This window comes from Apostichopus japonicus, chromosome 9, assembly GCF_037975245.1.
Source record: "Apostichopus japonicus isolate 1M-3 chromosome 9, ASM3797524v1, whole genome shotgun sequence".
NCBI classification, from domain to species: domain Eukaryota; kingdom Metazoa; phylum Echinodermata; class Holothuroidea; order Aspidochirotida; family Stichopodidae; genus Apostichopus; species Apostichopus japonicus.
In genome coordinates, this window is record NC_092569.1 from 10,591,445 (window position 1) to 10,613,260 (window position 21,816).

The 21,816-nt window shown below is 38.1% G+C and overlaps 1 protein-coding gene and 1 non-coding gene across 2 annotated transcripts; both read left to right on the forward strand.

Moving 5' to 3' along the window:
• Window positions 1-10: 10 nt before the first annotated feature.
• LOC139973559 (eukaryotic translation initiation factor 3 subunit H-B-like) lies at window positions 11-13,643 on the forward strand. Its single transcript, XM_071980334.1, has 7 exons — window positions 11-148; window positions 5,993-6,149; window positions 7,365-7,532; window positions 8,296-8,395; window positions 8,960-9,106; window positions 10,143-10,278; window positions 11,540-13,643. The coding sequence occupies exons 1-7, from the start codon at window positions 92-94 to the stop codon at window positions 11,759-11,761; spliced, it is 987 nt and encodes a 328-aa protein (XP_071836435.1). The 5' UTR covers window positions 11-91; the 3' UTR covers window positions 11,762-13,643.
• Window positions 1,222-1,304, forward strand: Trnal-uaa (transfer RNA leucine (anticodon UAA)). Its single transcript has one exon. It is a non-coding gene; the product is annotated as a tRNA-Leu (tRNA).
• Window positions 13,644-21,816: the final 8,173 nt, after the last annotated feature.

Genomic DNA, 21,816 nt, shown 5'->3' on the forward strand with positions numbered 1-21,816 from the left:
TGTTTTTTCATAACTTTAAGCTTTAACTTTCAATAAATTTTATTAAATTTGTACATAAGCACTGACCATACTTCCATACCTGTTTAGCAAAATGGCAGCTCCCTCAACGCTTGACACGCCAGTGGCGCGAGTCCAAATTGATGGTTTGGTTAGTGTTTTTATGACTACAATGAAAATTATATATTGCGTATTATGTTTTAAGTAATCGATGGATCTTAAGTGTTGTATTAGTTTTGTTTTATTTGATTTAATAAGTACCATGTGTTCTCCATATGTTATAATGTAGTTCCTACGCTAGTGACAGTAATTGTTACTTGTTAGCCTAACGTTAGTACTGGTTACAGTATCTGAACGAAAGTGTTAGATACACATCCCATCAAGTAACAAGCCTTTAGCTCTGATATAGCCTAAAGGTCTAAGCCCTTACTACCAACCGGTTTCTAGACCTACCAACACTACCTTTCACGTTTCAAAGCAGTGTGGAGTTTTAAGGGCCTCTTAAATTGTTTGGTGGTATAAAAGCAGGAAGCCATTATGTTATGCCATTATGTTCTTTTCCTATGAATCATGATATAGGCTAGGCTAGGTCTCGACATATACTGTATATATACGTACTGTAGTCTGAATGGAATTTATACAATGTTGATCTATAACTACAGTAGCTTACAGACTTTATTCCATGTATATTATCAAGTCATGAAAGTTGACTATATTTTAATATAGGTTGCGTATCCATATCTCATCCATGGGCAGAACAAATATGGCATTTTCATAATGAACCAGTTCATAGTTCTGAACTTAACAAATACTCATGATTTAGGGATTTCCCGAGTTAGGTATTCCTGTATATATACAGCATCCAGCTCAAGTGCTGACAATCATTGGCTACCCGTAAGTCAAGGGAAGTGTCTTTGTTGAGAGGAATGAAACTGATTAGTTTGTTTGAAAGATTGTGACAGAAACACTTTTGGTGCACTTTCATATTTCCAGAGCACCAAGCTTTATAGCTATGGTGAAGAGTAATTTATGCATGCATGATCCTTATAATAAATTGTGATATATACTTTCTGACTATATGTGCACTGCCCCTAAATAAAAAAAAAGAGGGGATTTCCGGTTATGTTTAGTTTGCATTGGTTGTATAGTGGCATCACATCCACAACATGAAGAAATCTCCTAAGATGATATAACTACATAATAATACCCTATAGTAACAGCTATGGTGCTGTGGCCGAGTGGTTAAGGCGTTGGATTTAAGTTCCAATGGAATATATTCTACGCAGGTTCGAATCCTGTCAGCACCGGACATTTTTTTAAAACTTAATGACTGTACAATAACAGTATACAGAAAGGAAAGGAGACAAGAAAAAACTCCCACAAAGTCAAAATAAATGAAAGTTACAATAAAGGCCTGATGTTTCAACAGTCTAAAATCCAATCTCCGCCAGATTAGAACAAGACACAATCACAAACAACAGTGTCGAAGATGAAGTAATTTATCACACTTTGAAATCCTGCAATTTGTCGCAACTGTGTCATTTTCTTGAAATTTAAGGGCTCATTTCTCAGCAATTAAACATCTTAGTACCTTTCTAATACACATGCCTATAGAGTCTTTCCCATAGAACAGGAATATAACAAATTAGGCTACCGAAAAACATTGTTTTGTGGAGTTAGGTTGTAAAAGTGTCAAAATATTTGATTTTTGTACTTTTCAGTAAAAAAATGGTTGTTTTAGTGATGGTGTAGTGATTGTTGATCTAAACAAACGATTTTGCGGGCCTAGGTAGTGTGAATCAAAGCAATGTACAGTGCATATAGGCCTACAGTGCACCCACAATAATGTGCTCTTTCCGCCAGCGGCCATACAAAAGTGCTTTACCGCCATCTGAGTAACATGGCAGAATGGCACTTTTTCTTTTGCGGAAAGAGCACATTTTCTATAGCGGAATGTACCGATGGCGGAATGACACAGCCCCCATGGCCAAATAGGCCAGGGTTTCTTAAAACTTTCATGACAAAAGTTGTTAAGTAACCATAAGGCCTAGTACTGTACTTACTTGATGTACATTAAGCTAGTTTAGTAGTTACACATTTGTAGATCTTAGTTTGAGGCATTATTTTGATAACAAGTGAAAATTTCCAGTTAAAAGTCTTAGGTATGCCATATTGCAGCCCATCATGCTACATTGCAAATTATCATTCGTTACCTAGGCCTATGGCCAAAATTAGTGCAATTTCTACTGTAATGTTCTACTCTAGTATTACTATTACTGTAGGCCTAGTAACATATTTAATTTTAATATATATTTTGAAATGCATTATTGGCAGCTCAAATACAGAATGCCAAAAAATGAGTTTCATTTAGTATTGAATGGTAGAAGAGCTGAAGCTATTCTCAGCAACAACTGAACTTCCATGTGATCAATTCAACATATTTTGGATGTAGTCCCCAAACATTTCCCATTTGTCAGCAGTTGGTATTGTACCTTTGGTGTGTTAGCCCTTTTGGTGACCAACTGCATAATCCATGTTTGGATACACAGGAGGATGCATACATTTTAAATTTTGCCAAAAAACAATAAAACTATCTCATATGACTGATAGGTGTTGAAGTGAACTTTAGCTCTGGAGTCTAAGGACTGCCTTAGCAAGCAGTGAGTACATACAGCTCATTCTTCATCCATATGATTTTTTATCTCAATACATTACATGTATAGAGATATTGTAACAGTAAGTGGGACTTTCTCTTCTCTTAAAAATTTTTCAGCGTCTTCAAACAAAGTTCTTTTTCTCTGGAATTTCCAGAGCAAGAATATATCATATAGACCAACAAAAGTTACTATTTTTTATTCCAGAATTGTATCTCATTCTGTGACTTTTTCACCGATTTATGTCCAAATCGGGCCAATTTGGACTGAAAACACACTTTGACAGACCTGTTTTGCACACGCTCCAAAACTTATAAAATGTTTTATGAAAGAGAATAGAATAGAACTGTCTTTCAACAGTGGTATCGTCTAAGATAGGGTCCTATGTATTATATATTTTATTAAAATTTTAAACTTTCATTTGTTGTTACAGGTAGGTGTTAATAAGAATTTTACTACTTTTATATGACATTTAATGGCTTTTATTTGCTTTATTTGATGTTTAAATGATTTTTTTTTCTTAAAACAACACTGAGCTGCCGCCCCTACTTTTAGTAAAAAGGTCCGTTTTTGATGATTAAGCCCCGCCCCCAAGTCTGTTTTGTAGCAGATTGGCTATGACTCATAACAGCTGCATGTTAGATATACGAAAATGGCTACCCTCGCGAACAATTTTGTTCTGTAGTTAGGTGTTAGTGTATTGCATGCTAATTACATTCTGTACTGCTGAATTCTACCAGGGAGTTGTTATAACTCCCTGATTCTACGTAGTGCATTTAATTTATATTAGGCCTTCGTTTTTGTAACATCCATTTAAGGATAGTACTGGTGTTCAGGTAGCTTTTCAGAGCAAGGGCCATGATAAGTTTGTTTGATTGCCCTTCATGTATTTTGTATAATTACGTATACACATTCTTGTATTTCTGAAGGCTACTTACTGTAGGCCTAGTGCATTTAAAAATATATATATCTATATATATCAGGGTTGGCCGGTTTTTACCGGGCGGTTTTTACCGCCCCGGTAAAAACAAGTTTTTTACCGGTTTTTACCGGGAGGTTTTTCCCACCTATAAGTGGGAAAAACTGGGAAAAACCGGGAAAAACCTCAAATTATATATAATTCCTAAAAACTCATGTGGAACTTGTGGAGGAGCATAGAATCTACAAGAAAATGGCATCTTATGGTAGGGGGTTGGGTTACATCCAAAGAACAGCTATGATCTATAACTTGTGAGTTTACCGATTAGACTATTATAAATAATTCAAATAAATAATATATTGGATGCCCAAATCAACCAACTTTATTTTCCTATCGAGATGCATAATTCCATTATCTAGAGAATGGACTCGTATCAAACTGTTGGTGCCTCCTAGGGCTATGGTTCGTCATATTATACATGCCACATTAGTCCGCTCAGATCCAAATGATGATTCACATCCAAGAACGATCACTTCATGTCTGCGATAAATTGTACTCTGTTCACACTTCGCACTAGGCACTGTACTATGCTTATAGGCACTGTACTAAGTGACTGTTGTGACATCAACTAATTTGAGAATAAGTAACAATTGGAACAGTTACTTGTGTTGTTGATACTCCTACCTCTTCAGTTAGCCTATACACAGGAAGTGCCCAGTATCACCTCACCTGTCCACCTCAAAGTGTTTAATCACTCATGCATGAAGTTGTATAATAATTGGACCATGTTTGCATCAAGGTAAACAGTTTGGTTGTATGAATGGCTCCATAGGGCCATTGTGCGTTTAATACTTTAATTGGGCCCATGTGCCTTACAAAGTTTCAAAGCAGTTTCTATTGAGCCCCCTGGATTGAAGTTCACATCAATAGACTGTTGCCTACTGTATTAATGGAATGAACTGTCTGAGCACATAATATTATATTATTATATGGTTCCTTGTCCCGTTGAGGCTTTGGATGCCATGGTTCGCCACTTCGTTCTATCCTCCGCTGTTCATGCCACATAATAGGCCTGAGGAATTTAGGAGGGGTGAATGTCCCAGTGTAGACCTATAATGGTTTGGGCAATAGGCAATGCATACTGCTAAAGAGATCGTGACAGAATAACTATACATGTGCAATACGAAAAATACTCTTTTTTCCACAAAAAGTAGAATAAGAATGTGATAAAATAGCTCAAAATGAAGCTAAGAAACTCCCATATTCAATAAAATATGCCTGTCATGAAACAATATCGTGCCTACTGATGACCCTGCATTTTACGGACAATTAATACTAGTTTTCGAGACGGAGGCGGTTTTTACCGGTATTTACCAGTTTTTCCCGGTTTTTACCTGGTTTTCACCGCTTAGTGGGAAAAACGGGTTTTTCCCGGGAAAATGCCAACCCTGATATATATAGGCCTAGGCTAGGCCCCTAGGCCTATTAGGCTTTCAGTGATAGCCACATTAGCATTGTACTGGTGTTCAGACAGCTTTTCCTAGGAAGGACCAGGGTAAGTTTGTTTGATGGGTACGTATAAAAGAGGAGCTGGCCATAGCATCACAACTTTGATAAGACTATAAAAATTGTATAAGGTTATGTTTTATTTATAAGGATATAAGATGTATAAGGTTATAAGAAGTATGTTTAGCTTTCTTTTGAACCTGTAATGTTTGACATCAAATGTACAAAAAAATAAAATAAAATAACAAAATGGAGAGGAACTGAGGTGGCTATTAGGGGAAGAGGAGGCCACCCATCACTTGCATATAAAAACTTGTAATCTTCTTTTACATTATTTTTTCCAAGTCATAAATCCATGAAATCTTCATGTCCGAAAAACTGAGATGGAAAAACGTGGGTTGTTTTGATATCTAGAAGTGGACACAGTTTTGATGGTAGTCACCACTACAGTCTACAGTAACATACAGGAGGTCAATAGGCCTAGCTCTCAAGGCAGGCATCAAGAATATGGTCGAGTTGTTCGCCTCTTCTAATTTGGCTGTTGTCATTGACGTCAAACTATATGACCAAAAAGTCCAACTGAGACTGACCTAAGATGAAGGATACCACATAAAAAACAAGTTCTTAAATATTCTATGACAGTACTAAACCTTGCAACGTCGTTCTTTCGACTAACAGGCAATGAGCGCTAAAGGCAAGACTAGCAGGATAAAGTGTAACCTGCAGAGACTATTCGTGCCAAAAATGCAAGTTATATATTTGTTGTACCATGATTGATATTGATAATTGTAGAGACAGAGCAAAGATTTGAAATTAGGAATAAAAATTAAAACTTCCAGTATTGAGATACTGCATCATTGATGCTCTTGTTTTCAAATATATTCTTTATTTAACTCTGTAATTGCTCCATCCACAGGTTGTTCTAAAGATAATCAAACATTGCGAAGAAGAAGGTGGAGGGCATGGAGAACTTGTCCAAGGAGTATTGCTGGGTTTAGTTCAAGGAGACACTCTAGAGATAACAAACTGTTTTCCATTCCCCAAAAATGCCGATGAAGATGGTTTTGATGATGGTAAATGGATTCACTTTTCAGATCTATTGAAAGCTTAAAGAGTCACTAACATTGCCTGTGATAATATCATTAGGTTTAGTCTTTTCCTTCAAATCGTTGTTCCGTTATGATTTCAAACAGTTGATGATGTTCTCTCTAATCTGTATATTGTCAGTAGGGTTGAGAATTTCATAATGTCTGATGTTTAACATTTATGTATTATAAGCAAAAGGAGACCTCATTAGTTGATATTGAACAAAATTCAGTCATGCTAACTTTGCGTGGGTAGATACTAATTGATATGATTACCATCATGAATATACTATTGATTGATTGATACTGCAGGTCAGTAAAATGTCTTTGTTCTTTACTATTTCGGATAATAATAATAAAAATAACTAGTCTTAAATAGTGCAGACTGCAACAAAAGTTGTTCAATGCGCTTTTCGGGTGCTGAAGGTGCAAAACTAATATAGTTGAGGAAAAAGGATAGTTTAATACAGTGCTTGAATTGAGTAAGAGAATCCAAAGACCTAAGTTCAACTGGGAGGGAGTTCCATAAACCTGGTGCAGCATTCTGAAAGATACGGTCACCAAAAGATCTTGTTTGTGACATTGGAACTTCAAGTTGAAATTTATAACGTGAACGTATTGGTCTACATTTAGCTTTCTGATGTAAGAGATAGTTAAGGTAGGTTGGGGTACCAGTTTAAATGTCACGAAAAGCTAGAATGAGGAATTTGTAGTCAATACGGAGACTTATTGGTAACCAGTGTAGTTCTCCCAGTATAGGAGTGATGGGGGGAAAACCAGTTCGCCCTATGGATGATGAATCGAGCAGCCATGTTTTGGATCCTTTGCAAACTGGATAGTTGGGATGTAGCTACACCAAATAGAAGGGAATTGCCGTAAACAAGCCTACTTGAGATTACGGCATGAATAAGTATCTCTAATACATGGAAGTTGGCAACCCAAGAACTTGAGAAATCTTATTAGATGTGAGAGCCATCCTGTATTGACAAGAAATGATCAGCCATCAAGTAGCATAATTACTGATAATCAGTTTCAGTACAAAGTTGCTTTTGTCCTGTTTTTCTTTGTGCTAAATGAAACATATTTTCTACAGTTCAAAGAATTATTTGGCAGTTGTTTATGGTATTATACTCTTCTTTGTTAACTATTTGTTTTTTTATTCGGTTTTTTAATTGTTTTGGTTGTTTTGTATCATTTTCTCAGAGCAATACCAAATGGAGATGATGAGAAACTTGCGGCATGTCAACATCGATCATCTCCACGTTGGCTGGTACCAGTCCACGCAGTATGGTGCATTCTTGAATAAGGCCCTCATGGAATCACAGTTCAATTATCAGAATTCTATAGAAGAATCTGTTGTCCTAATTTATGGTAAGGAAGGGGAAAACAAGGGCAAACTAAACAAGCAATTCAGGTACAGTCTGTCTGTAATATCAGGAGCAAACTATGTAGCTTTGCAAATTCTGTGACAGAAACCACTTTCAAACCAGTAGAATTGATAGTTTGTATTAAAATAAAATAAAACTGTTAGCAAACTGCTTATCCACTAGTGAGCCTGTGTAATAGAATGTGTTAAAGTAAGTTGGCCTGACGTTTCGATCCTAGCAGGATCTTCTTCAGAGGCTAAATGACAAGTAACAGTAACAGAAGGGACAAAACCACGCACAGAATACAGACAGGTTAATTAGCACGGTGAACACAAAGAGATAGATGTAAGGGGATTAGTAGACAAGGGATGGAGAGATGAAAGCAACAGGGGAAGAGGAGAGGTAGGAGATAAACAGTGGGGGGACAAAGAGAGGTTTGATAGTTTGTACATACAATTGTTTCATCTGTAAAAGTGATATTTTTATATGGTATATTTAGTAAACCCAAATATCTGACAAACAATGAAGCCGTAGTTATGTCCCTTCCTTTCCCCAAAATGATTTCATATCATCACTATTCAGCTTATAACATGATGATTTTAACAGAGTCTGATAATCTGTTTTCTTTCCTTCAGTTGTGCAATTCCTATGTAAACTTTAGTGCAGGCATTTTGTCTCGTAGTCTGTTTCAATCCCACGAAGTGAGTGCAAAGTTTTGGTCTACTGCTATCAGAGAGCTCCAACCAATTGAATTTCTTTACTTTCAGATCCAGTCAAGACAGCCAAGTCCACTCTTAGTTTAAAACCATACAGACTGACTCCAGCAGCCATTGAGGCTTATAAAGAGGATGATTTTTCCCCAGACGGGTAAATACTTCAATATAATATCTTTACCGACTCTTCTCCATTTCTTATTAGCTTGTTTGAGAGGAAAAGCAGCAGAATTGGGTTTGTTTTACTTTACCCCTGAATTACCTGTATGAGCTAATTTTGTTACGTATTTACCTGTATTAGTTGAATCCAGTTTCCAAGACCGATATCATAGTCAGAATATCAATGAACTAGTTGTATAGCTTGTATTTTGATTTGTTGAAGACCCGATCGTGTGTACTGGCAACCCAGTAGTTATTTGAATGTAATATCATGTGTAGTTGCCTTGTTTCGTGCATACCACGACTGCAGAAACAAGCAAATATAATGCTAATCTGTCTGATTGCAATAAAGAAAAACAGGAAGATACAACTGTTTAACTTTTGTTGAATATACCCAAAAATTTAGACAAAGTTTCTTTTGTGAAATGTTGCAAATTTAGAGAAAACTTAGTTTTGGAAAAGTGTTTGCAATATGCATGGTTGTCTCAGGTACATCCTGTGTATGACTTAATTGCAGCTTTAGATAATTACCAAGAACTTCTACTTTTGCTTTGGGTAGGTTGAAAAAGTCCAATCTTGGCTATGAGAATCTGTTTGAAGAGATTCCCATCGTGATAAAGAATTCTCATCTCATCAACGCTCTGGTCTGTGAAGTAGAGGAAGTCTCACCACCATCAGGAGACAGCTTCTTAAGTTTGTCGTCAGGGTAAGTTCTCCAATGGAAAGAACAAACATGGTAGGTGGAGGGGGGGGGGCAGAGGTGGGGGAGTTGTAGAGAGATGTTTCAATCCATTGAGGCAGTTGGAACAAGGATGTGGGATACATCCTCAAAACACTTACCAAAGGAAAGTTTAGTGATATGATGTTGAGAATAGTACCAATGACTGCTCATGACAACTCTGAAATGTCATAACAGAGCTACTTCTGTCAACTTTTGTGGTTGTTAAAATCAGGTGCCATTTGAACTACAGTAAGAACTATTTCTCATTCAAGAGCGATTCCTTTTTGATTCCTTGCCCGAAGGCTGAAGGAATCTATGCGATTGTGATTGCTTGTGTCTGTGTGTGTGCGTGTGTATGTGGCGTCCTTGGCTCGTAAACACGCCCTTGGCTCGTAAACACTGTAACTGAACAACGACAAGTTGGATTGAAGTCATACTTGGTATATATGCGCAATAGTGAGTAAAAGAGCCCTATTGATTTTGGTGCACATCTCAAGAATATTAATGAGGTCACATGGTCAAATGTAAGCATTTTTAAAATTGAATCATACCTTGTGTGATGGTGTTGGTGGATAGCGGGTACATGATAATGTATGTTCAATGTGATATTATGCACATTTATTAGGGGGCAGGGCTTGAGTTGATTTTTGCTAAAAATAGCTTGTAAACATGGTAAGTTAATATATTTAGTAGGTAGGTCCACAGTCAGTGAAAGAACCTTGCTGATCAATTTAATCAACAATGACAAAAGCTTGGGATTATAATCTCAATTGGCAAGGAATCACAATAAGCCCACTGGCTTACTGGTATTCTTCTTTTGGCCGTTTCAATAATTTCACTAAAGACCTCCACTCATCTACCGATATCGATATTGAACTGCAGTATGATGCCCATACTGCACGCTCAACTAATGGCTGTTTATATGCTCCATTACTGAGATGCCAAGGTGCCTTTTATCATTTCATCTAGTCGTCAAAACTCCAAATATAGATTTAAGAGGTGTTTTTTGATTATCTTGCAGAAATCTTTTGGAGAAGAATGTGGAGTTACTGATGGATCAGGTAGATGACCTAAATCAAGACATCAACAAATACGTCAACTATCAACGGCAGATCAACAAGTTGATAGGAGCGAAGCAACAGTATCTCTACAAGAGGGTAAGAAGGTTACTCTTCTAGTTTACTCCAGGGAGTCATTTATCTAGTATTACATAGCAAAATGTGCGATTCGCTACGCACATACATGGATCTAAAAGCATTTATTTTGAGAAAAGAATTTTGTTTTGCAGTTTTTAAGGGGTCTAAAATTTGTCTCTGAAAAATACTATGGTTATTGTGTGAAAAATGTGTAAAAACAATAGTGCTATACATCCGTACACTATCTATAGCAATTCCACCATTGTACTTAACATTTTGTGATGCAGTATTGGATAAGTTATCCCCTGGTAAAGTATGATATGAGAAATGAAATAAAACTCAACAACTGGTAGCATAGTGAAGCCTAAATTATGCTCTGTAGTCAATGTATCTTTAAAGCTACATTTGGCCATTAGCTAATGACTTTGTGTCATTTTTTAAAGCTATTTAATAGTCATAACCGACTGGATCACTTTCATTCTCACGTAAACAAAATCAACCTGAGCAGTTACATTATTTGGGTAATTGTAGGAGTTATAACCTATTTTAATAGTAATTACTTTGCTCAGTCCAATACAGAATATTTTGTGTTCCACAAAGTTAACGAAAGGTTTATTATACCATTTTCGAAACTTATGTCTAATTTCAGTATTCCTGATGTAAGTTTGGTGAACTAAAGTAACAGTTTTTGTTCTTTTCTTCAGTTATTTTATCTTTTAATGGTTAAGTAGGGTACCACCAGTTGGTGTTGCATTCACCACAGGCAGTTATTATTTTTTTGGGGGGGGGGTGTTGGGGGCTTTTTGTTGGGGGGGGTAATGGAGAGAGGAGAGATAGATACATTGCTCTGAATGTATCTTGCTTGTTATATTCCTTGCTTGTTATATTCCTGTCCACGTTAGTGACTTGATACGTCGAGTTGATATGCATGGATCACCGCTCGTTATGATGTTCCTCGTTCTTGGAGTGAAATGGTTTACCTCTTGTGTATTGAGGTTACTGCCACATAGAGAGAAACCTGACAAAACAGGTCACTGCTTTGGTCACAGCTGTGCACATATTTGCCCTTACTTCAAATCCCACTTCTGCTCACCCATTCTGGTAATCCATTGAATCCAAATGCCTCTATGTTTCTGCTCTCACACTTCTGTAAGAAGAAATGACACAGATCAAGATAAAAATAATGGATGCTTTTACCTTTCTTGACCTGTTACAATCTTATTCACTTTCATGATTACATGAAGATGTTATTGTTGTTACCTACTTCCTTCTAATCACTCAGGAGCAAGAGAACAAAGCCCGTGCAGAGAAAGGAGAAGCCCGGTTACCCGACGAGGACTTGAATAAGCTGTTTAAACCTCCAACTGTACCTCCAAGGTTAGAAGGACTCTTATCCTCTGGACAGATGAAGATATACTGCACGGAGATAAATAAGCTAGCATCCCAGACATTCGGCAAACTATTCCTTGCCGATGCCCTGCAGAGTAACCCATCCTTGTCTTGATTTTGAGAACAGATTGAGGAGTCGGTTATCTCTCGATGGACTCACGTCTCGATATTCCTGTTTTGTCCTACACGTGTAATGGTGGTCTTGTAACACTGTGGTAGTCACCATCATGTCTCTACATAGACTCAATCCACAAAGGCACCGACTTAAAGCTTACGTCCAGTTTGAAACTCATTCGTAAATGGTAAAAGTGAGGCTTCCATTTCTTAATGAACTGATCTCACAAATTGAAATTCCCACTGTATCGTAAGCATTTGAGGTGCAAACAGTAGCTATTAATATTCATATGCTATTATAAAGTGAGGCTTTCTTGATGAAGTGATCTCACAAATTGAAATCCCCACTGTATCATAAACATTTGAGGTTCAAACAGAAGCTATGAATATTCATTTGCTATGACAAAGTGAACGTTTACAACCACTCCATGGACTCCGCTCACAGATGTCGACTGTATTTTAGCACTAGAGAGTGGTATGTTACTACAAACTATAGGAAACACTCATTGTAATGATAAAGTTAAAGTGGATGATGTGGAGTGAAGTCACAATTGTACTGTTTTTTCAAACATTTTACAGAATTTCTATGATGATCTTAGACATAAATAAATACAGAACTAACCAAAAGGTTTGAATACATTATGATCTTTGTTAAAGTAGGGGTTAGAACAATATCATAGATATTTTGTTGGGTAAATGTAGAGTGGATGCTAGATATCTTGTGAAAAGTGGTACCAGGTGTGAAAAGGGCAAGATATTGTTTAGGTTTTGTATTATCAGTTTGTTAAATCTTTGCAGCATGTGCACGCTGTTGCATGGCAATTAAGTGGGGCTGTTCAGAAAAGAGCTATAGTCGTGGATGCTAGTGGGATAGGGGAAAGGGGGGGTGTGTGGTGGTGTTGAGACATGACAGTGTTTAATAGGGAGGGGTAGATTCATTGAAAACTGTTGATGGGAGAAGTTTCAAATGTTGATGCTATTTTGAGATATTTTGTTAATTGTTAGGTTAAATTGAATCATGGAAGCATCACCTCTAAGTGGAAGTTGTGTGAACAAGTGTGTTTCTGCCTTTATGCAGGTTGTTCTCAAAAATTACATAAAGCAATATAAGCATTTAGCATGGCATGTGTTGAAATGTCCATGCCTTCTGTTGCATATGGTTGTAAAAGTTGTGGAGTCGTTTTAAATTTATTCATGTTTTTGCAACATTTGGTGGACAAAACAGGATTGACTTTGTTTCATTCTCAATATCTTTTGAGATTTACAAACAGCAATATTGAATTTCCAATGGTATCCCTGTAGAATGGAAGGTATAAGTAGTTTGAATTTGATAAAAAAAGAAGAAAAGTATTTGTCCATCGGGTAAAGTAAAAGTGTTCTCCAGCATGATATATAGTCGTTTGAGACTGTCCGACAACCAATCAAAAGCCAGCACTGGAGCATTGTAGACCCATCTACATGCATGAGTAGCAGTGGTCATGAAGATTGCTTGGATGCTCTCTCAATGATCTTAATCTCCTGCAAGTGTAAATTCTCTCGGAGGCAAAATATTTCCGTTAATTTAAGATTACAAACTGCAATTGAATTTGAATCACAGTGAGGTCAACTTTTTTACCACAAAGATGGGTTGCCACAAAGACTGGTCGCCACAAAGACTGGTCGGAGTGGTCGCCACAAAGATGGGTCGCCACAAAGGCGAGTTGCCACAAAGACGTGTCACATAACAGATTCCTATATCTATGATTGCTCATTGATGTGTTCGATCAGCGTTTGTGAAAGACTTGTTCATGACCTGGTTGACTTTGGAGAAAGTTGTATTTAAAAGAAGGCAATATTTCTAACATAAACGAATGATGAATACACAAGTAAAAGTCATAACATTAGCTAATACTCTCTTCATTTATTTATAGTGCCCTCACTTTAATTAATCGGCTGTCTTTATATAACCATACAGTCACTCCTGTTTCTTTTTTCTAAGACGTTGACTAAGCTCTTCTTTTTGTTGTCTGATTGGCAGGCCGGTAGCCAGAAATTGTGGGTCAGAGGGACGCCACGACTTTAAGGAGAGGCATCTACAATTTAAGGAGGGCAGCATGTCCTGTAACCTGTTTTACACATGATGATGGTATATTAGGTCTTCTGAACAGTTAATGAAAGTATCTGCCTAAATATATATTTTGATCAGAATTACAGAGACAATTTCACCAGATACATTCTTAGATGACTTGGCATTTGAATGATATCCTGTGTTCCACACTCGGGGGTGGGAGGGGGCTGGGTGAGGGGGACCCAGGATTTAAAATGGTGTGGAACTGGGGTCATTGAAGCCATTTCCCATGTAAGAGGAGGGGTCTTCCCACTAAAGAACATGCGAGGTTGTGGTAGTAACTACTATTTTGTGTGAGCTTGATCCTTGGATCCATGCTCTCTCAATCTTGCAATGGACACATTACATATGTCCCAAAGACTGTCAGTCTCCTGTTTAACCTTACATAAGTGGCGTAGAGACCTACTTCGGGCCCAGGGACGATTACTACTGCCCCCCTCTTTTTGCATTATATAAAGATATTATGAAGATAGGATTACATTCTTTATCCCATATTTCCTAGGACTCCTGTATGGAGCTGGTCTCCGGGCTTTAAACCCCTTAACTCTCTTCCACAAACCTCTGGTCATGGATGAAGTCTTGCAAATAATGAGCCTTTTAAAGTGGTGTATACTCTATTCTAACAATCTCACCTACTCGCAGAAATTGTGAAAATTGTGTAAACATCAAAAGTTGTTGAAACCAAAAACAGAAAATCGTACAAAAAGTCTGAGAGGCCCAGATGTTCAATGAAACTAGTTTCATAAATATATAGCCTGGGACCGGGAATCCCCTAGAACTTCGTGATGGTCACTTGACCTCGTGACCCCCGGGGCCAGGGACGTAGCTAAGGCCTGATGATTGGGGGGGGTGTAGTGGCTGAAATTCCAACTGGATGGGTTTTGAAGCCAGAAAATTCCGAATGCTGCCTTGTAACCCCACCCCCCCCCCCCTGTCCGTATATTGTCTGCGGTCAAGATTAACAACATTAGGTGACTGACTAAATCTCTCGCGTTGACTTTGCCGTAATCTGGTATTCAGTATACTCGACCTTTAAAAGAGACCCAATTTACCCAAACCATCATTATCGGTTTAGAATAGATTACTGTCATTAACTTCCCCAAAATAGCTAACAAAATAACCAAAATCTTATCCCATGTGGGAGATGTTCTTTGACAAACAACGCTGAAGACTTATTACGCCACCATTGAGCCACATGTGCTTCAATATTTTATCTTTATTTGCAATATGGAGAGGGGTTTTGCAAACTTTTATACTGAGTAAATATACGGTACGGTGTAGTCTTTAAATGAAACAAGTTTCATATATCGTGAGACAATAACAGGTCCTTCTTCCATGGTCTTAGTGCTCGATGAGGCGGAAAAGGCAGCCGAGCAGCTCAAGAGCGTACATAGGCGTAACATTGATGTTCGTGATGTCACTGAATGAAGGCAGCTGTTATTCCTAGTCTAATAAACAATGTCATAAAGACACATCCTGTCCTTTTCGCACCTCAGTAATGTCGTGCGCTATATATGGAATATATTCAAGGTTATATTATTATTATTAGATCTTCCCGTGTCTTCTCATGCGTCACTCGAAGTAACAACCTATAGATGTAGAGAATGATGAAAAGAATGTCAAAATAGGACAGAGTTCGGTGTTTAGGGTCGACTAAAAGGTCAATTGAGGTCAAAGGTCAGTTTGTCCTAAACTTTTCGAAAAAGTGCGTCGCGAAACTCTTATTACAGCGTATGCCCGAGCACGTTCAATTTTGTTGGGTAGGTGCCTTACCATGTAAACTCTTGCCTGCGTGATTGATGACGTAATAGGTCTAACGTCAGAGGCCAAGTGTCGAAAAACCCAAACATTGGTGTTTAGCAATTTTCTGCTTGTCAACATGTAGGATTAAGTCATTAAATCACTGGATATTATTGTTACATGTATAAAAAAAAAAACGAATTACTGACTAGAAAACTATTGAAAAGAAAAAATCCAATGATTTCATTACACGTAAGGTTTGGAAAATTACATACATGTACAACTTAAATGAAGAGGATTCCAGATTATTAGTATTCTTTTGTGCTTCGTTTTTTTTACTTTGAGGTAAGTTGAATGCAAAAAATGAAAACCTTATGATGAAAACAATTATTGAAGAAACAAAATGTACTCACTTAATATAATGTTTAGTAAGGTACACGAACAGATGAATAACACGGAGTAGTGCTACTACGTCTACTACGGATCACTATTCGGCATTTTGTATAAGATCATGTTTAGTATCCATCCCATTCCCAAGGTACTCGTGATACTCATATGACGTAATTTTGACGTCAACTTTGACGTCACATCGCCATGATCAAACGGTCACACGTATATATATATATATAGATATATATAAATATATATATATATATATATATTTACACATGGAAAATATAATATATAATAATTCTCTCGCTCCCCTCCCTTTTCTTTTTACGCATTTACGCATTTTTTCTTTTTCTTTTTACTCTCTTTTCGCAAATTGAGAAGCAAGAACGTTGACTTTTAACGCTTGATCTCAAACGATAAAGGAAATTATATTCCAGAGGAGGGTTACTTTGTACTGTCTTGGCAAGGAGTCATTCAGGGTCAAATAATCCATTATTCCTTGTTGGAATATAATACGTACATACATGTAGGACAGTCAACGTCATTGAATTTGCGATCGCTTGTGTACCAGGAACGTTTTAAGGATGAACTATATAATCACAAGAACAATGACGAAGATGAAAAAACTGCGAGTTTTGTTATTTATGATATTCTTAGATGTTGTACAAGCAGGAAGTAAGTTAAACTTATATTGATAAACATACAGTTATAAACTATTAGTTCATTCAGTTATATTGGTATTATAACCATTTCCAAATTATAGCCTTATCTCTCCTTTTTTTTGGAAATGGTAAAAGCATGCATGTTTGACCCTACATGACGTATAGGCCTTTTCCACACGATGTGTTTCAACGTCGTGTTGATGGTTCCGTTGATTTTTATCGTAACTGGACCAGCTATTAGGAAGGCTTTGGTGAGCTGCATGGATCATGAGAATTAAGCACTTTCAACGGGACTGACAGCGAAGGACGATCATTCTAGTGAGCTTAACTTATGCCTGACTCTCTTTTAAAGCTTGTATTATCATCTATATCTATCTCTACCGAACACGGTTTCCATGGCTGCAGTTGCATGCATACATACACACATAGGCGTAGGAGGCGGGGCTGGGGGGGGGGGGGCTGCAGCCTCAACCAGATATTTTTGTGAAAATTCGGGCAATATGCTGAGAATTTTTCGGGCACCTACTGAAAGAAAAATAAATTGCAATGATGTAGCTAAATGAATTCAATTGTTTAAAAAAATCTCATTGGTAGTTAAAATAAAGTTCTAAGCTTGCCCGACTAATTCGCTATTATACTAATGTCATTACTAAATGTAAAACGACTTCCCCCCAAAAGTGATAACCAATGTGGAAGGGTAATAGCATGGCAAATGATTGTATGTAATTACCATGCGATGCCATAACTGGTGCATGCCTTTATGATATGTACATTAAGATGTTGAACGCGCGCGAAAAAGTTTGGTTATATTTTTCGGGCAAGTCGTTACAGCCCCCCCCCCCCCAATCAAATTGGGCTCCTACGCCTATGTATACACACATACACACACCCATACATGCACAACTATTACAATGCTGCTTGCAGTTTGAACGCGAATGGCCATCTTTTGACTTTCTAATATAATTGAGAGCATTTCCCATTGGTAGCAACGTCAAAGTTGAGTCTATGTTTGATTCAATGATGTCGTGAGTATTGCTGGTATAGGCCTATGTAATAACGGATCTTAATTATGTTATCATAAAATCCAATTGATATTTAGTACAAGCTGTATGGGAATTACCACAAAATATTAGTAGTCTTTGTGATGTACACGTCCTGAATAATATGATATTATAATAAAGAAGGTGCAGAAATACAACAACTACAGAATTACCCTATATCACTAATGTACGTTATTTTTATTAAATCTATTTTTAGGGCTTTTCTACAAATGTTCAAAACTGACAGGTGATAATAATCGAAATTGGTGTTATTTGTGACAGATATATCTCTAGGAGAGCATGAAAAGACATTTCAGTACGCCCCGGTCTATAAACTTTTAAGAGCTTTTGTGATACCGAACCTATTGACTGGAATACGTGACCTTGATACGATCTCCACTATACCATAACGTTTTAACAATGACGCCCCGGGGCAACTGAGCCACATGTTACCTTTCTATACACAGTAAAATGTTACCACTCTCACTTGCAGAGCAATTTTGCAGTTCACTGGAACATTTCATTATTTTTTTCTTATCATTTAATAATCCGACCCTCCTAAATATCGCGAAATAATTTTCGGAAAAGTTAAAGGGTATAACTAAGTGACGTCATTTTCACTGAGAGACTGCTATAGGTACATTTGGTAGCAGGTAAAAAGTCAGGCGGCAACACTTACAAGCTCCATGACAGCTTTTAGCGTTAAATCAACAATCTTATACCAAACTTATCGGGTATTACAAAAAATTGTAATAAGAAAACATTGTAAATGAACAAACTCTTGTCCACTTTGAGGTTTTTTGCAACAAGTAAAGGTTAATCTGCGAGTGATTCATAAACTTCTGGACATCAGGAACTGGAAAGAGGGAATGAAGGGAACTAAGAGAATGCCCACCGTCCTCTCGCAGTTCTTGTGACCCACAGACGCTGATCCAGTGGATGTGAGGGTGTGTGGGTTCCCCCACTCCTCCACCACACACACACACAAAACGTAAAGTTGTTATTAGCACAAGCTTGCCGCGTGTAGAGTTATAATTATAGATCTAATTTATAGTCCACAAATGCCCCAAGATGCACCTTTTAAAGAGGCCATGACACAAAAAATCCAACTAATCGAGGGTAACTTCCTCTGAATCTATGAGAAAATCGATGTGCAAAACTATCCTCATCACCTTGAAAACCTCAAAGACTAATTATTAATTAACGTTTTAATATTCGCATCCGAAAATAGATATCTGAAAATGCGATTTCACAACAAGACAATGATGACGTCATGTTAGGAACACAAGTGCCAAGCCCAGGCATGTACCGGATGCGCGACGATCATACCGTTCCATATACACGCACATTTACACTGAGGGAACAACCACTGTATTACGTTATATCGTTAGAAATTTCAAGTTTGTTTTACAACTCTTGTAAACTATCCGAGAGAAATGCCGGTCCGTTGTGTTGCTGGGGCTGCATAAATATCATAACCCATGCAATTAGCCTTCATCCATGGCTGAAGGACGAAGGACGAAGGACGATTATGACCAAGTTAGTGCAAAACACCAGCGCCGATTTCACTGGGCCTAGCCAGTATACAGCTCCGTATGTTGCGAACACTTCACGAAAGCATACTACGATCCCTCCTTTTTTATGAAATAAAACAAATGGGCTTCAACGGGTCGACATAAACGAGTCGTTCTTCTGTCATGTATTCCACATTAAAAACTCCGAAGACCAGATTGGAGAACAGGAAACTTCCAATGGGCAAGTGGCGATCCTTGTACATGTATATGAATACATAGCCAACACACTGTACATATGGGTTGTAAGTCACCGTAACACAACGCACAATACGGTTTAGGGTATTCCGCGAATTCCAACAACACATGCACAAAATGGACTGGATTTTGTTTTTAAATGCTTCGTTAATAAATTCTTACCACGTTGTATGTTCCTTGCAATAGTTCCGAACGGGTTTCTTCTTCGATATGTTATGGAGCTTCAATTTCGGCTCGTTTAACAGGCTCGAACTGATACGGTTCTAACACCTCAGGTCGACCCTCAACGTTCGGTTCAATATTGGCCTGATCATCGCCTTCACTCTCTGCTTCGAATATGAGAAAGGGCACTAGCCCAATTTCACTGCCTGGTGAAGAACCACTATCACTTTGAACTTCGGTTGCTGCATTTGGTTCTAAATCTGACATTCCACGGGAATTTTCGATCTGATTTCGCGCCGATTTGTTATCGACTGTTTTGTGTATTTATGTTCACTTGTCGTACTGTAAGTATGATATGTGTTCGGAGGAATCAGCGAGTGCCAACTCGTGTTCATAACATGACGTCACATGACGTCATGAGATAAGAAAATTTTTCAGCCGAACGAACTTTTCAAGCCCGAAGAGGGTAAATTAAATCTCAATTTTCGAAGGGAAAAATCAAATTTTTAACTGGCAGAATGGTTGATATATGTTCCAGAGAGCATGCTTAGATGGATCCCAAAAAGACAGGACGTTGAAATTTTCGTGTCATGGCCACTTTAACGTCTAAAAGATTATAGTCTGCGTGAGGTACATGGGAGGTACATGGGAGGTACCTCACAGGCCTCGGGCTTTCACCTCCTGTTTAGTGCCCTTTGAGCCACCCATGTGACCTATATGGTTATTTTAATAGCCTTAAACATGCAGTTCCGACGGTATGATTTATATTACAGCTACAAAGATGAAACACCCCCCCCCCCCCCCCCAATAAAAACCACGACGAAGAAGTATTTAGTCCAACCTGATGTGAATATGGTCGGATTGATACGACGAGAATTCATCGCACTATGATCGGATTCTCTTCGACCCTATATAGAACAGATAGTTAACGTTCGAACTGGTGACAATGTCCCAATGCTTTCGTTCTCCATCCCGCCTTACCTCTCTTTCTCTCACTTTTCAACATATATATGTGTGCGTGGTCGTAACTTTGCAATGTCATTTGTCCAATAGCCTCTCGAAAACACAACGACACGCATGGGGATGTCAATTGTTGTTGTTAGGCACGCTGGGCATGTTCTCCCCTCCCCTCTCCCCTCCCCTCCCCGCCTCCCTCTCTTTCTCTCAATTTTTAGCATATACATGTGTTATACGTTAACACGTGGTCGTAACTTTGCAGTTTCATTGGTCCAATAGCCTCTTGAATACACACAGACACGCATAAGGATGTCGATTGTTGTTGTAAGCACGCTGGGCATGTTCTCCCCCCCCTCTCACCCTCCCCTCTCTTCCCCGCCTTCCCTCTCTCTCTCAATTTTCAACATATTCATGTGTTATATATACGTTAGCACGTGGTAATAACTTTGCAGTTTCATTGGTCCAATAGCCTCTTGAATACACACAGACACACATGGGGATGTCGATTGTTGTTGTAAGCACGCTGGGCATGTTCTCCCCTCTCCCTCCCTCTCACCCTCTCCCCTCCCCTACCCCCCCCCCCCGCCTTCCCCCTTCTTTCTCTCAATTTTCAACATATACATGTGTTATACGTTCACACGTGGTCGTAACTTTGCAGTTTCATTGGTCCAATAGCCTCTTGAATACACACAGACACGCATAGGGTTGTCAATTGTTGTTGTAAGCACACTGGGCATGTTCAATAAAAATACCTAAATGTTCCCTAAGTTGACATGATCACAGGTTGTTACTGTTTCGAAGTGTCGCTAAAAGGTTCAAAATTACTGTTTATCAGCCATTTCTACAGTGATCATGATCTCTGAGCACATGACAGCAAATCAATCGTTTGTTCTATTCCTTGATGGGCTTCTGCACGTTTCTATCGTAAATGGTTCGTCATGCTTGACAACTGTAACACCGTGGGAGCAGACGACAGTATAGTTTTCAGAGAATTGGTTTCACTGAAGTGCGGAGCGCGTATGTACGATGTATAAAGGGACAAAAACAAATTGGTGATATAGTGCCAAACTTTTAACAGATCTTTCTTTTCTACAAATGCAAGTCCTACGTCAAGGTTCTTCAATTGAGACATTATAGTCACAACTTCCTCGTTGTAGATGGTGAAAGTCCACAAGATTTAAAACTCTAAAAGTTGTTGGAAACTTAAAATTAAGAGATGCTAGTAC

Excerpts from the sequence above, each read along its gene's own strand:
- LOC139973559 (XM_071980334.1), top strand. The coding sequence starts at position 92 with ATGGCAGCTCCCTCAACGCTTGACACGCCAGTGGCGCGAGTCCAAATT. Across the intron at positions 149-5,992 it reads GAGTCCAAATTGATGGTTTG|GTTGTTCTAAAGATAATCAA; the intron begins GTTAGTGTTTTT and ends CTCCATCCACAG. Across the intron at positions 10,279-11,539 it reads AACAGTATCTCTACAAGAGG|GAGCAAGAGAACAAAGCCCG; the intron begins GTAAGAAGGTTA and ends CTAATCACTCAG.